Consider the following 13782-nt stretch of genomic DNA (forward strand, 5'->3'; position numbering starts at 1 on the left):
AGCACAAGTGTGTAGCTTCCTGTTATCGTGGAAGGCAACAAAAAAGTCCGCCACGTTTGGGTGGCCCTTGTTCGGGCGTTCGCGATTTAAAGCAAAGTGCAAGTTTGTGCTGGTCGCTAAATTTGCCACCTAAATAAAAGATAGTAGCACATCGTGGAAGCAACCTCTCAATGGAGCAGAACGTTTAATTCGAACGCAATTATTCAAGCAATTTTCTACACCACGATCGCTGTAGAACTGTGCGTTTAATTTCGATAATTTCTGACACGTAACCGGGACGGCTTAGTTTAGCGCACTCACACCTAAGGCAACCCGTTGGGCTCGAATACGAATCGACAATCGAACGATCGCCCCATTACACAAGGGCAATCGATATTATTACTCACGCGCCCTGCCCGAGAAGTGGTAGCACGAGGGAAGAGAGAAAGTACGGTACCCTAAGCTAGAACCGGTACCGGCTACGGTCAATTAAATCCGGACACTTCGCGCGCACGTCTTCTGGATCTTTCGCGATTTCCGGAGAGAAAGCTAGCCCAATCTTTAAAGGAGAAGCTGCACACACGCGCGATCTTATAGGGAAAGGGTCAATGGTTTGAAGTACTTACAAGTGTAGCACTTTTCGTTTGTTAGACAGCAAGAGTTGTCGAGTTTAGGGGTAATTTTTCTCAACGACTTTCGATTGACCTAATTTTGATCGAAATTTGCAGCAAATGTGTTAAAGTGTCTGTCTGGATATACTATGTTGATGTTGATTACAGCTATCACCACAAGAAAAAAAGACTTTTATATAATTACAACACTTGATGGCACGGATTTATGTAACTTTCTCGTACTTCACCTCGATCTTGAGATACGAGACATAGTTCTTATCTGTCAAATTATGAATAGCTTTCGACACAACTTTAAGGATTAAAGACTCTCACCTATAACTTATCGATTTTATCGTTAAGGGTTAATATTTCCTGTGCTATATTCTTCTGTTCTATTTTACACCTCAGTGTCATTTGACGTTCTTCGTATGAGTCCGTTTGGATACTATTGAGTTACCAAGAATTAATAAGGAATACATATACATTGACACTATTCCATGTAACATTAGTAGTAGGTTAAACTCAAAGATCAGTACGCACTCCAGCCCCTGAAGTTTTAGTTAGTATAGTTCTTATATCACAACATGTTTTACATAATTAAAGACGCGTCGTTTGCTAATGGTGTGAAGACATAGAAGGAAGGTGTGCCAAAATGTGTGTAACAGTTTCGATTATTCTGTGCTGTGCGTTGCAAGTGCGTCATGGAGAGAAATCAAGTACAATCCCAGTTGGGTCGTGCTTAAAATGGTATCGGGCACCCATTACCGCAGCTCCTAATTAAGACAGACCGTATACACATATTGAACGTATCGATTCGACTAGGCTCAAACTTTGCCTCAGACTATCGGGTCCGAGTTTACCAGGAATACATTTGGCAAGCCAACACGAACTCCTCGATACTGTTAGATTTCATTTTTGTATAGATACTGCCGTACACCGTTCTAGACGCGTATACTTACAAACAATTACAACTAGCTGAGCGATGGAATGCGTTCCCAGCAATGCACCGTTAGTACCTCCGTGTGCATTGTGCGCGTGTGTGGCTGGAAAAGAATTTTCCCTTTTTTTCCTCCGAAATAAATATACCAAAATAGATCAACCAACACACGTTGCCACACACACAAGTCAATCTAACACACAGAAAAAGTAAGAGGAACGGAAATTGGAGATAATTGTGTGGAGCCTACCTCTTTCGGCAAAAGCCTTCTTCCATCCTGAGCTGAGAAATCTGTTCGAAATAAAATTCCCACTTAGATAGATGCAGTTCGAGATATTAGATCGAGCTTACTGCGGAGTGTGGATGGGGGGGAGAGTCGATTTAAAACCTTCCCCTGCAACCGACCGTATTGAGAGCGCATTGAACATTGGGTATAAATCGCTTACACGTGCTGGGAAAGATCGAACGAGCAGCGTGTACTGGAACACCATCATCATTCCCTCCAGATGATATTTCCGCACAGATGCCACACGGTAGTAGAAGCTTAGGTATAAAAAAAGGAATGTCTCAGGCCCATGTACGGACGGGGTAGTCTTACCTACCACGCTGACTTATTAGCGCAACACTCAAACGCGTGCTCGCGCGCGCCATTTGACTGCGGCGTTTGTCGATACGCGGAGGGGGGTAGTGGATGTAGCAGAGGCGATCCATGACCATCTATAATCGTTGTCGTCCGTGTCGTCGTCGTCGTCGTCATCGCGGCCGTTGCAAAACAGTCCGTTGCATTGTGCCGAAGCTTGCGTGAGCGCTCACATTACGCTGGTGGTGCGCGCGGTTTTGGCCTGGCGGACTAATCGGATACGTGGAAGAACGCGATCGGAAGAGATCGCGATAGCTCTGGCGTCAAACTTCCATCTCTGTGTGTGTGTATCGAAGGGGTTTTGGAGCGAAATGTATGGTACAACCATCATGAGAACAGTTGGCAATCTAGGGAAGGCCCACTACACCAACAAGGTCTCCCAGTTTTGCTCCGCTAAATCGCCAGTGCTCCGCTCGAAGTATGCCGTCTTAATGATCATCGTACGAGCACAAAACAAAAACAAATACGCGGAGATCACAACATCGCAACAGCCAGAACATAGACACTGCTGTGTCCACGGACTGGCTTGCAGCATAGCACACATATGTGCTGCCGTTCTGTATGATGTGCCGTTTGCACAATCGTAGTGCTCCGTTGAAATGGAAAACATGAATGGAAAGGGTTTGTTGTACTCCAGCACTGGAGCAACAACGACAAAAAAACTGGGTTACATAACTATGCCAATTGCACTACGGCAACCCAGTGGTGCACTTTCAACCCACGCTCACTCGCTAGCAAAGAACGCTACAAAGCAAAAACTGGTTCCGGTGTAGTGCAATCGATGTGTAATGAATTCTGCCCAATAGAAACTACGATAAACCGAAAATAAATTCTTATTCTGCTTGTGCAGTGTAATCCCCGTTACAGCATCGAGAAGGCACACGACCCGTTACGGAATCATTCAATCATAACGTGATGCGTGATTGAGGCTTTCACCTACGTCCAGACGATTGGTTTGTTACGCGGCAGCGTTTAACGCTTTCGTCAGACATGGCAAGTCACTTGGAGTTGCGGAGTCTGCGTAAGAAGAGTCAGTAATTACGAAAAAAGGGAGCCAGATTATAAGAAGAAGCTCACAATACTATTCAGAGTGCATCGAATGACTAATTTATTGCAGGTCGTCGGCATTAATTTTGAGAATGGCATTCTCAAGACGATGTCAATAACTATGAAGCGTCGTTTTAACCAATATCTCCTTTCAATTCCAATCATCCAATAGGTTTTGGTTTCAAATATTGGAGGACCTCAAATCTTTAGTTTAAAGTATAATACATTTTGTTAGTCAGTGTTGCTTTGTTACTTCCTTTCTTGGATATCATCATGTATCTCCAGTCTAGTTTATAGATTTTACAGCGTGTGGAATGTGACATTAAGACTAAACTGATAGAAATGTATTAGAACAGGATGATCTTATGGTTATTCTTTTTTGGATAACTAACTCTCTGCTGAAGGAGCTATTGTAATTAGTTTTGTATAGCTCCAATATCAGAGATCCAATATTGAAGTTTACACATTTTCTGATCTCCTGCTGATGTAATCCTACGGAATATAAACTCTTGGAACTAATGCAGTGCTTCATACTTCACAGATATTTACGATCAAATCTGAAGGACATCATCCAATCTGTCAATATCTAATCAAGATTCTATGCCAATTAGACGAGACCATACGCTTTAGTATCAAGAATATTATTCAAGAACTCTTTTCGCTTCTCAGGCCTGGCTAGATGCCAATAAATTCTGACATAATGGTGGTGTGAATGCCTCAAAATCGGCTTGAAAATAATTATTATAGTTCGTCCAAGATCTAACTCGATCGTGTGCCGGTTCTAGGCATCATCTTTCCAACACCACAGTATCTGCAGGGGAGGCACAGGCCTGAATCTGTATTATATATCAAAGATGCAAATGAAACAGTTCGGCAACGGAGATAGATCCAACTATGAACCTGGCTGGCCGGCCGTTGATATTCTGAGCGAATGTCAGAGGTGTACCCAGAGCCACCGGACGCTTTCTAACAGCATACGTGTCGTACGAGCGGACCAAGCTATTCGTGCTGCCCGCTCGCCCTAAAACGGTGCGCGCTGACGCCGAAGACTGGCAAATGGCGAAGGTGTGTATAATGATAAAAATTCTTTTCGAACCTCTTTTCTTTAGCGCTTACTCCAATGCTTCGACGACCCCGGGAGGGGATCGGCGGACGCAAGAACGCAAAATGCCACAAAACCAGTTTGTTTTCGGAAAGCTCACCACCACCACCAACAACACCAGGGTTGGTCCGGAGGGTGGCACACGAAGCGCCGTTTCGTTTGTGAAAAGTGATATAAAAATCATCCACTTTGTCGCTTTGGCAACGGGCGTGTGCGCGCGCGCACTCCCATCACCGGTTAGTGTTTTGGGGCTAGAGAGAGAGAGAGGAAGAGAGAGAGATCTGCATGGCAGATCAGGGACTTGCCGTCTCGTGTCGCTGGGTCGAATGGGCCAATAGAAAATAGCCAACTTTGAAGCGGCATCGCATAGTTGTCCGCACGGCCTGCGGCACGCAAGCAACACGACGGGGTCCGAGAGGATCGTTGGAATGTTTATCTCTTTACACTTGATCCGCCGTGCCCGGGGAAGAAATGGTCACCTCCAAAACAATGTGTGGTTGGTGTCTTCGGGTTTCGACTGTGGCCTGCGGTCGCTGACCGATCTGCGACGAAAGCACGGTCGACGATCGTCAACCGCACCCTCGCGGTTCACACACCGACAACGGAAGTTGTCGAGTGGCATGAGGTTGAAGCTTTTAGCAACGACAAACGGATGGTAAACCAGTGAATAAGTTTAATTGCAGTTGTAATAAAATTTACTCATTTAATGGAGTTTGTTTAAAGTATAGGAATGAGTACAAAACTCGGTATTTGATGGCCATTTTTTTATGAGAATTTCACAAAGTTCTTGTAGAAATTTAGTTTCGGAGAGCTGTTTGCTATTATTCTGAGACATTGTCGCCTTCGTAACTGCCCAAAAATGCTCTAAAATAATAATTTGCCTTTATCTCTTACAAAATAAAAATAATCGCTGCCCTCATCTTCGCCTTCATCTGTTACAAAACCAAGTTCAGGGGTTTTGGATAATGGCTCAATTTACCAAACTAAACCTAAACCAACTAGTTGCTGTCGCTCCAAAGTAATCAATCTGCATCTCAACATTCATTTCGAGAAAGTTGCAAACTTTGAAGTTACCCAATCGTGTTTTGCTCGAGTGCATGCCTCGCGGGTGTTTCCCTTCAGACAGGGTTAGGCACAAGATGATCGATAGATCAACACACACACAAACACTGGGAGGGAGATCACGTCACCGGAAGTAGCGCAAAAAAAAGAGCAAAACAACTTCCAAAGCGCAGACAGGTTGCGTACACTGATTGCGTAAGAAGTATGTTTTCTCTCGCGGGTTTTGCAAACCTGGGTACAATGCAAAGAATGATTCGACGATAGCGAAAACCTCGTATCAGTTCTACCGATTCTTGTCCGCTGGTAAATTTTTCGGGGAAATATAATTTGCATATTCGCCAGGAATAGATTCCTCCGTGTCTTCTCGAGACGGAGCCGATAAATTAAAAAAAAGGAAACCAAATCCTGATACCAAACGCTGGAGTTTGCCCCACGAACTCTGGATCGCTTCCAGAGTTTGGAAGAAAACAAGTTACCCGTGGTGAGGCACCTGTGTGAATGTATGCATCCATGTGTGTGAGTGCCGTTTGGCAAGTTTCCTGTCACTGAAGAACAGGAAACTTGTTTTTCAGGTTGCAGCCTGGCACAACAACAACATCAACAGACGCGGATCGCGGATGGGCCGATAAGAGATCTTAGATTGAGAAAATAGCGCAAGCGCACCCGCGCTCGCACACCGCTATCGATGCCCTAATGTTGGCAGAGTTTGGAGTAGACAAGTTCCAGCCATGTCCAGAGGCTCGAGGGCGTCACTAGATATCTTTTTTTTTTGCACTTTTCTATCGTACCATATGATAAGCATCGGGAGATCGTTTGTTGAGTGGATTGGGACCTGATGTCGTGAAAGGAAGAAATCCGTTTTAGGCAGTTTTAGGCATCGTTGCGAACCTTCCCGTGTGTGAAACTGGTATCCTGAAGTATGTCTGAAGTAGATGTATATCTTTTGTCCAATATCAAGTTAGGCTTGACGAAGTGTCAGAAACCTCCAATATATCTCTAAAAGCGTCTGTCAAAGACATTTCCTTCAAGCAGTTCCCGGCTGAAGTCTACATCTCCCTCAGAGATATCCCCAAAACTGTAAACTTTCTGGAGCTCCTTCCTCCCCATTCCCAATTATTAAAACTTTCTCGACGGATCTGGCGTGATCAGGTCATGTCGCTCGCCTGGCGCTGTATGGTTTTTGAGTACCAACGAGCAGGAAGTGGTACCCACCGTGATATTTACCTTCCCCCCTGATGCCTATCTGGAGCGTGCACTTGGCGTTGCGTTGCGTTGTGTTGATTGGCCACGAAACACACAGGTTCAAGCAGCGGGTCACGCGTAGATGCGTACCGCTTGATAGAAATGAGGCGTGAAGTATTTATTCCCAAACCCTGGCCCCTCCTGTTCGATGCCGTTCGAAACTGGATCGAAACCGGAAGGTTATCGACAGCTCGCGATCGATATCGGTGGGCGAGATCTCGGACCGCTCCTAGGCCGGTTGCCCTTCAACAGGTGACGGGTGGGTGCGTGGAGTTGCTGAGAGAACTGTTGTCCATCCTTCAGCTGTTTTTTTTGTTGTGTTTTTGGTTGGGCGCACAATCAACCCGTTCCGTACGGGAATAGTGCACACAGCATTGGGAAGGGAAAGCGCGCGATTGGGTAATGCTGTACATAGGAGGCTTCTTCATCGATACAACATCCCGCTTTTGGTCGTTTCACGCTTCTCTATTATCTTGTTTTGTGTCCGGTTTTTTTTTTGTTAATAAATGCTGGTGGTCTTCGTAGGACCCGCTTATCGAGATGAAAAAAACCCTTCTCATCACCTTCCAGACACGTGTCAAGATGCAAGCGGAAATTTAAACGCACCATCATCAAGATGCAACGGCTGTATTTTGTGAGTGATAGGGTCGATTATATAAAGCTCACAAATTGCACCACATTTTCAAACAAAATCCCAACCTGAACCAATACACATCCGACGATTAGAGTACGCTGGCCGAAGTCCAATCATCAACTTACTGCTTGTCGCGACCACACACTTTCATCGCTGCTCCGTGGGAGATGCGCGTATGCATTTGCTGCAGCAATCACCGAGCCGACCGGTGTCGTCACGCACGACAAGCTGGCTGATGATCGATGGGAGTCGCTGCTGCCGCCGACAACACTTCCTACAACTGGAGGGATGTACTTAGTTTGCCCACCTGACCCTCTGTTTACCGTGTCGTGGATGTCATTTAAAAAACTGCGGTACACTACGCGCGTCGAACTAATAGCCTCAGTTCCGGAGTGCGTGCCAATCTCTCTTTCTCAAAAACATAGGAATTAAAAATTGCGCGTACTGCTTTCCGTGCCTCCTCATACTTGCACAAACACACACACACACACACCGGACATGGTTTGCTGGGTGCGCGCCTACGCCATGTTACAGACACAGCGCGCAGCCGTGTTACACGCGGGCTCCCCGGTGGAAAGTGATTTTGCTTCCTTCCCTCTTTTGGAGCGAGCTTCCAGACACACTGTGCTTTATTCAAGCCGTTGCCGTACGCTACCGGTACCGATTTCGGAAGGGTGCAACATAATCAGTGGGAAATCAAACATACGATTGATTTGTTTTTAGTTTTCTTGTTCCTGTTGATCGTTTTTATAACGGACGGAAGTAGCAATTCACTAGAGTTGTATAATATTAGGGCTTGCGGATATCGTCTAAAATATGTTGTTTTGATACTAGCAAACACTAGAATCCTTATGAAAATGCATCTAGATGACACGTTTTAAGTTTAAAAAGACCATAAAAGCTTTAAAAATGATAAATATTTAAATTGTTGGATCTTCTTTTTCAAAATAATCATTTTTTGATATATTTTATATGGCTTATTGCGTTTTGAAACACTTAACATATTAATTAAATTCAAAACTTTCTACTTCTTCCATTTTTGCAATATTCAATGAAACCCGGCTCTGTTTCTCTGTCTTTGGAACTACTGGACCCTTTGAAAACATATGTTCAATGCCCGCTAACTAGCTGAAGTTCTCACAGTGTAAGCTGATCGATAATTTAAATTAATTTAATTTTCATTTTATTTTCAACAATACTTTTTATTCTGTATTTCGCTAATATATTCTATAGATATAACATAACTAATGTTGGTTTAAACCAGATGTGTCAAACTTGTTTGTTCAGTGGGTTACTTGTTAAGCCAAACAGCAATTCGCGGGCCGCAATATCTACGTCGAATAACGATGCTAAGGGTTAATCTGATCATTTTCCTTAATGCAACTGTTTATTACTGACATTTTTCTCTTCTTCCGAAGTAGATTTAGTTCTAATCTTCCACGATGATTTGATACAATCAATGTTTCAATAAAAATCTCAGAAATCCTAAACAATGTTCGAATCAGCTAATATAGTTATTTTTCAGTTGGGACGGCCCAGCCGTATTGTAGATTCAGCTAATATAAACTACTCGCAAATACAGCTAAAGGTTTTTTTATCTTCAATCACAAAGTTTCTACTTTTACTTTTAATCAAATCAATATTTACTACTTTTACAAACTTTTAATCGGATTAATATTTAAATATCAGAAACATCCACGATTGTCTGTTCCTATTAAGACGCCAATGCTTGGTCAGCGCTTGAAATCACGAATCAAACCACATTCAATATTTAGCCCATCGTACGCCCGCGCCAATCTACCGCTGTTTCCTATTCTGATGGACATCCCAAAACATTCGACCATAAATAAATATGGTAAACAAAAGGGGGGAGGGACGCAACGCACCACACAAAAATGATCCCCCATTCAAACGGACTCCCTTCCTCGATGAAACCACGCTCTGTTGGCCCGTTGCAGCGCTGAGCAGCGATCGGATAAACATTATGATTCGTATGCAAATGATGATACCGCGACTTCCCCGCATACGCGCCGCCGCGGGGAATGATGGCCCGATCAATCGCATTCCACTACACGAGCCAGGAAGCCGGTGGGCGTACATAGTTCACCTGGCCAGAAATGGAAACCAACCCGCGGGCAATCGCCGCCAGCCAGCTAGGAGAGAAAGCAAAGCGCTTCTCCGCTTCGGGAACGGGAGCATCGGGGACACACGGTGCGAGCCGAACCCCAACCGTTGCACAATCCGGTGCGATTACCGCGAGTCAAGCACCGACAAGGCCCCGATCGGACTATGTGCACTTGTGTCATTTGCATGCGACGCATGTAACATCCTGCCGTACCCGTGCAATGGGCCAGGAGAGGCAGCGTGGAGCGAGGTAACCTTTTCCACGCTTGATTGACCTAATCACCCGGCGTGCTCTAAGTTTCTTCACCCTTTCTTTTCTATCGCCCAGGCCAGCTATGCAAAGAGCCCCCGATGCACTTCCGCTCCCGGGCGAGCTGGATTGGGGCTGGAAAGTGAAACAGATTGACACTAAAATAATAAAGCTCCCCCTCCGTTGGGCGCTGAAGTGACATACCTCCCTCGGTCGGTGGCGTTGCGTGCGCGGGAATGATTGGAAAATTAGTTTCATAATTTCCCGCTCGAAGTCCCCGCGTGATAATGACGCGCCCGGAAGCACTGATGCAACCCGACTGTGTGTGTGTGTGTGTGTGTGTGTGTGTTTGTGTCAGCTTTGATGAATGGCAATATTTGCCTCAGAGGAATTGCGGACAGCGGTGGGTGCATTCTAGCGTCACGCAATACCTTTTTCTGATAGATTTTCATCAATATCAGCTTAAGGAAAGTTATGACGTTTAATTTAATTTTTTTTTTGTGAATTTTTACTCTGTTTCGACGTTATGGCTTTGAGTTGTGTTATCACATAATGCCATAAAATGTTTTGTTAAAAACATTCAAAAATCAAGAAACTCTGCTTAATAGTTTGATTGAATTGTCCCAGAATTGATACAATTATCCATTAAACCACTTACCTAGTCGCTTCAGGATGTAGTTTTTCTTGTAGAGCCACCATAGCAGCACCCCGACCAGGATCACGGCGAGCAGTGTGCCGAAAATGGCCCCCGCAATGTCGCCGCCACCGTAGCAGGACTCGTTTTCCATCTCGTTGCCTTTAAAAAGTCACTCCAAAGAAAACCACTCGTTCACTCGGGAATATCAATTTGGTTGGCTTTCTTTTTTTTTTGTAAATTTCACCTTTTAGATCACCTTTTAGCTGCACCGAAATGTTATCGAACTCAACGCAAAACACTTAAACACACACTGGCGCACAGCACAGAACTATGATCCGATTATAGTATCACGCAAACGGCACGCAATGACATCATCCTTGCAGCAGTGGAAAACGACGGGAAATTACGGTGACGCCGAAGAAAATCACACACAATCGCACAGTCACAAGATCACTGGACGCGTTGGGCGATCGGTTCGGCCCGCTTTGCTGCGCCGTGACGCTCCAGCCCCACTGGTGTTGGCCGGCCCGGGCACAAATCCATTGAATCCGGCACACACCGCTGTCGTTTCACATGCGGTGTTGCAAATTTTTGTATTATTGCTTCAAGTATTAACTCTTTTTTTCCCAGTTGGCTTTTCCGTTCTTCTTCAACGTTCTTCGCGCGAAGCTTTGTTTGGCGTTCACTGATTTTTGTTTTTTTTTTTTTTGTTTTATTGTTATGGTTGCGGTTACGAATTTAATGCTAAAATTATGCAACCATTATCTCCGATTATTATTGCCTGCTTGGATGATGATGATGATCGGTTGGGGCCGTGATTGTCCCGTAGGGTATAGCTTTTTTTTCGCTTCTTCTGCTGTATGTGTTCTTCACTGTGTGTCACTGCGGAATTATCGTTTGCACTGGACGGGAACAGGCACAAAAGGAGAAAAAAAGTGAGAGGATTAAAGCAAAAAGACTACAGAGAGTACGTTTTGATTAAAGTTTCTTTGCACTGTAGCACCACGAGTGAAATTGAAAGAAATTAAAACAAAACGGACCATCATACTACTGCAACCCCGAGAGCAGTGGGAAGCGCAAACCTAACGCTAATGAATTCTGTATCGATCTGTATCTTTTTTGGACGATCGATTTATTGCCACCCCTTCAGCCCTTCAGCAAACACACTTTCTCCTGCGCTGGATGATGATGGATCCCATCCCATCACCAGGCCTCCTCCTCGATGCATAATATTACACTAATCGTGTGCCATAAAAGACGTGCAGCAAAACACACAACAAGCAGCTCCACCTTTTAATTGCTGGACGATCGATCGGAATGCTAAGTTATGGACGGAGCAGCCTCGTGGTGGTGCATCGATCCACTTTCCTAATCGATAGAATTTTTGAATAGTTATATTTCCGGCTGTTAAACGGGCATAACAAATTAAGCCGTTTGCTCTCTCACACTTTCGCAGCTGAAAACGAGGGACCAAACATTGATGCTGCTGCAGTAGTGCAGTAAAAGTAATTTCGAAAGAGCTCGTGCTTGTGTTAAAATAATCAAGCTCTAAATTAATTCATTCTTAGCTTACTTTAGGACTCTTTCAATAAAATGGCAATCAAACAAAAGCATCACTAAGCCCACGAACGCGGAAGCCCGCACGGAGGTGTCGCTGGCGCACGGACAAGACGACGACACGTGCGCTTGGCGAAATGGAAAAAGCAACCGCAACCGAAATGGAATCGCAGTGCCGGCAGGACCAACGCTTGACCATCTACAGGTTAAATTTTGCCCCTTTCCTTCGTATAGAATTCCACAGCCACTTTCGACAGTGCTTGTCTCTTTCTCGCTCTCTCTTTCTCTCTCCGGCCATCTGGCTCTATAGCAGATCTTTTCCGTACTATCTTTCTCTTCGTTTAGAAAGCGACGCGCGAAGCAAACGAAGAGAAGGAATGTATCGATTACTTTCCTTTTCCCATGACCACTCGCGTGATGCTGTGTATGTGTGTGTGAGCCTCTGTGACTCCTTCGAACCCTCCCCCGTACCTCCAGGCGATACTGGGCTGAAGTTTCGGGATTGCTCGATCGCCTGGGCAATCTTTTGGTTCGGTCGTTTTTTTGGTGAGATTGTGTGGGCTTTTTGTATTTAGCGTGAGGTGAGATGGGTTCCATTATTCTTTAACGAAATTCGCTCTCACTTACAAGTGCCTGCAGCAACTTTTTTCGCCTAAGGCGACACTAGCCGCTGCGGATCGAGAGAGACTTCAATGCTGACGAAGGACAGTAACGCTACACCTGTTGGAGTGGGAACCGTTTATCATTTGTTTTTTTTTTAAAAGAAAGTCAACCACTGATAAGACAAAAAAGCTATTTGTACAGTTGTCATACGTGAAAAAAAACTGTTTGAAGTACTATTAGCATGATTTTTGTTGTGAAAGAGGCAAACATCACACGAGACGGGAGGAAGCTGGATCATCAACTTGTGTGGTCAAATGGTACTCCGAATTGAGTCGCTTGAATCGACAGGTGATAGGAAGGGCACAAGCACACACACACACACACACTCATGCACATACACAAAAAAAAGATAATGGTTAACTTGACGATCGTGTGGTTTGTCCCTGTTTCCCTTCCCGTTATCTTAAACAGGTTTCCCTCGCTCGGTTGAAGCAGCTCATTTGGCTACCGATTCCCAACGAACCTGTCCTGAGCTTGCGAGACTGATTATCACGCCATGAATCTTTGATTTGCATCTTTTTCACATCTTCAAGCTGCACGCTAATTTCACCGGATTTTTCCACCAATCAATCAAAGCTTGTTAAGCAAAGAAAAAAACAAACATGCAAATTACTTCGATGTTTACTGCTACAGAATCGTCCCTACAACACGCCTCGTTATTTATCACACTTGATTGGAACTAATGAAAGCACGATTTCAAACAATTGTCACCACAATTTTCATCATCAATGTCACTATTGTTTTGATGGCAGCTATTGTTCTGTCACATTGTCATGTATTTCTTTTTAAAAAATAGTTTAAATTAATTTACAGTGATTCCACTACACACGATCCATCGTTTGGATTTGTAATAACAGTCACATGTGAATTCAAAATCTTGCCATTTGTCGTACATAAATCACGTTGTTCTTTATATATCAATGATCACATTAACACTATCAAGAGATCAGCATCAATTCTACAGACACGTTTCACTTGCACCAACAATACCACGGATATGTTTTAAGTATCTTAACAGCTTGCATCACAAGCGGAATAGAATCCAAATGTAATTCACTGCATTTGTTGTTGTTGTCCACTCATTCACGGTTTCTGTTCTTTTTCCAGCGTTTTTTGTTATCCACACACACATCCGTTCTACGCACCTTACACACTGCACGTGCTGTTGTCCGTGACCGTTCGGTTCGGCTCGATTCAAAAAAATGACTTGTTTTCAAACGACGAACCTTGCTTATATGCGATGCACCGTGTGTTAGGCACGGTGTGCGTGTCCGGTGGTCATGACCGTGAACGTTTA

General features: G+C 44.4%; 1 protein-coding gene across 5 annotated transcripts in view; it reads right to left on the reverse strand.

The window, feature by feature from the left end:
* Positions 1-13694, reverse strand: part of LOC3291270 (uncharacterized) — a 57924-nt gene extending 44230 nt beyond the window's left edge. Inside the window, exons 1-2 of one of the 5 annotated variants that reach the window (XM_061655169.1) lie at positions 13631-13694; positions 10287-11167 (exon numbers count right to left, since the gene is read on the reverse strand). In XM_061655169.1, the coding sequence (XP_061511153.1) occupies positions 10287-10416 (130 nt within the window). In that variant the 5' untranslated portion in view covers positions 10417-11167; positions 13631-13694. Of the gene's footprint in view, positions 1-10286; positions 11168-12948; positions 13061-13419; positions 13506-13615 lie in introns of those variants that run through there. The other 4 variants (XM_061655170.1, XM_061655172.1, XM_061655167.1 and 1 more) reach the window with 4 other exon arrangements.
* Positions 13695-13782: the final 88 nt, after the last annotated feature.

The sequence above is a fragment of the Anopheles gambiae genome, chromosome 3, assembly GCF_943734735.2.
Source record: "Anopheles gambiae chromosome 3, idAnoGambNW_F1_1, whole genome shotgun sequence".
Lineage (NCBI taxonomy): Eukaryota > Metazoa > Arthropoda > Insecta > Diptera > Culicidae > Anopheles > Anopheles gambiae.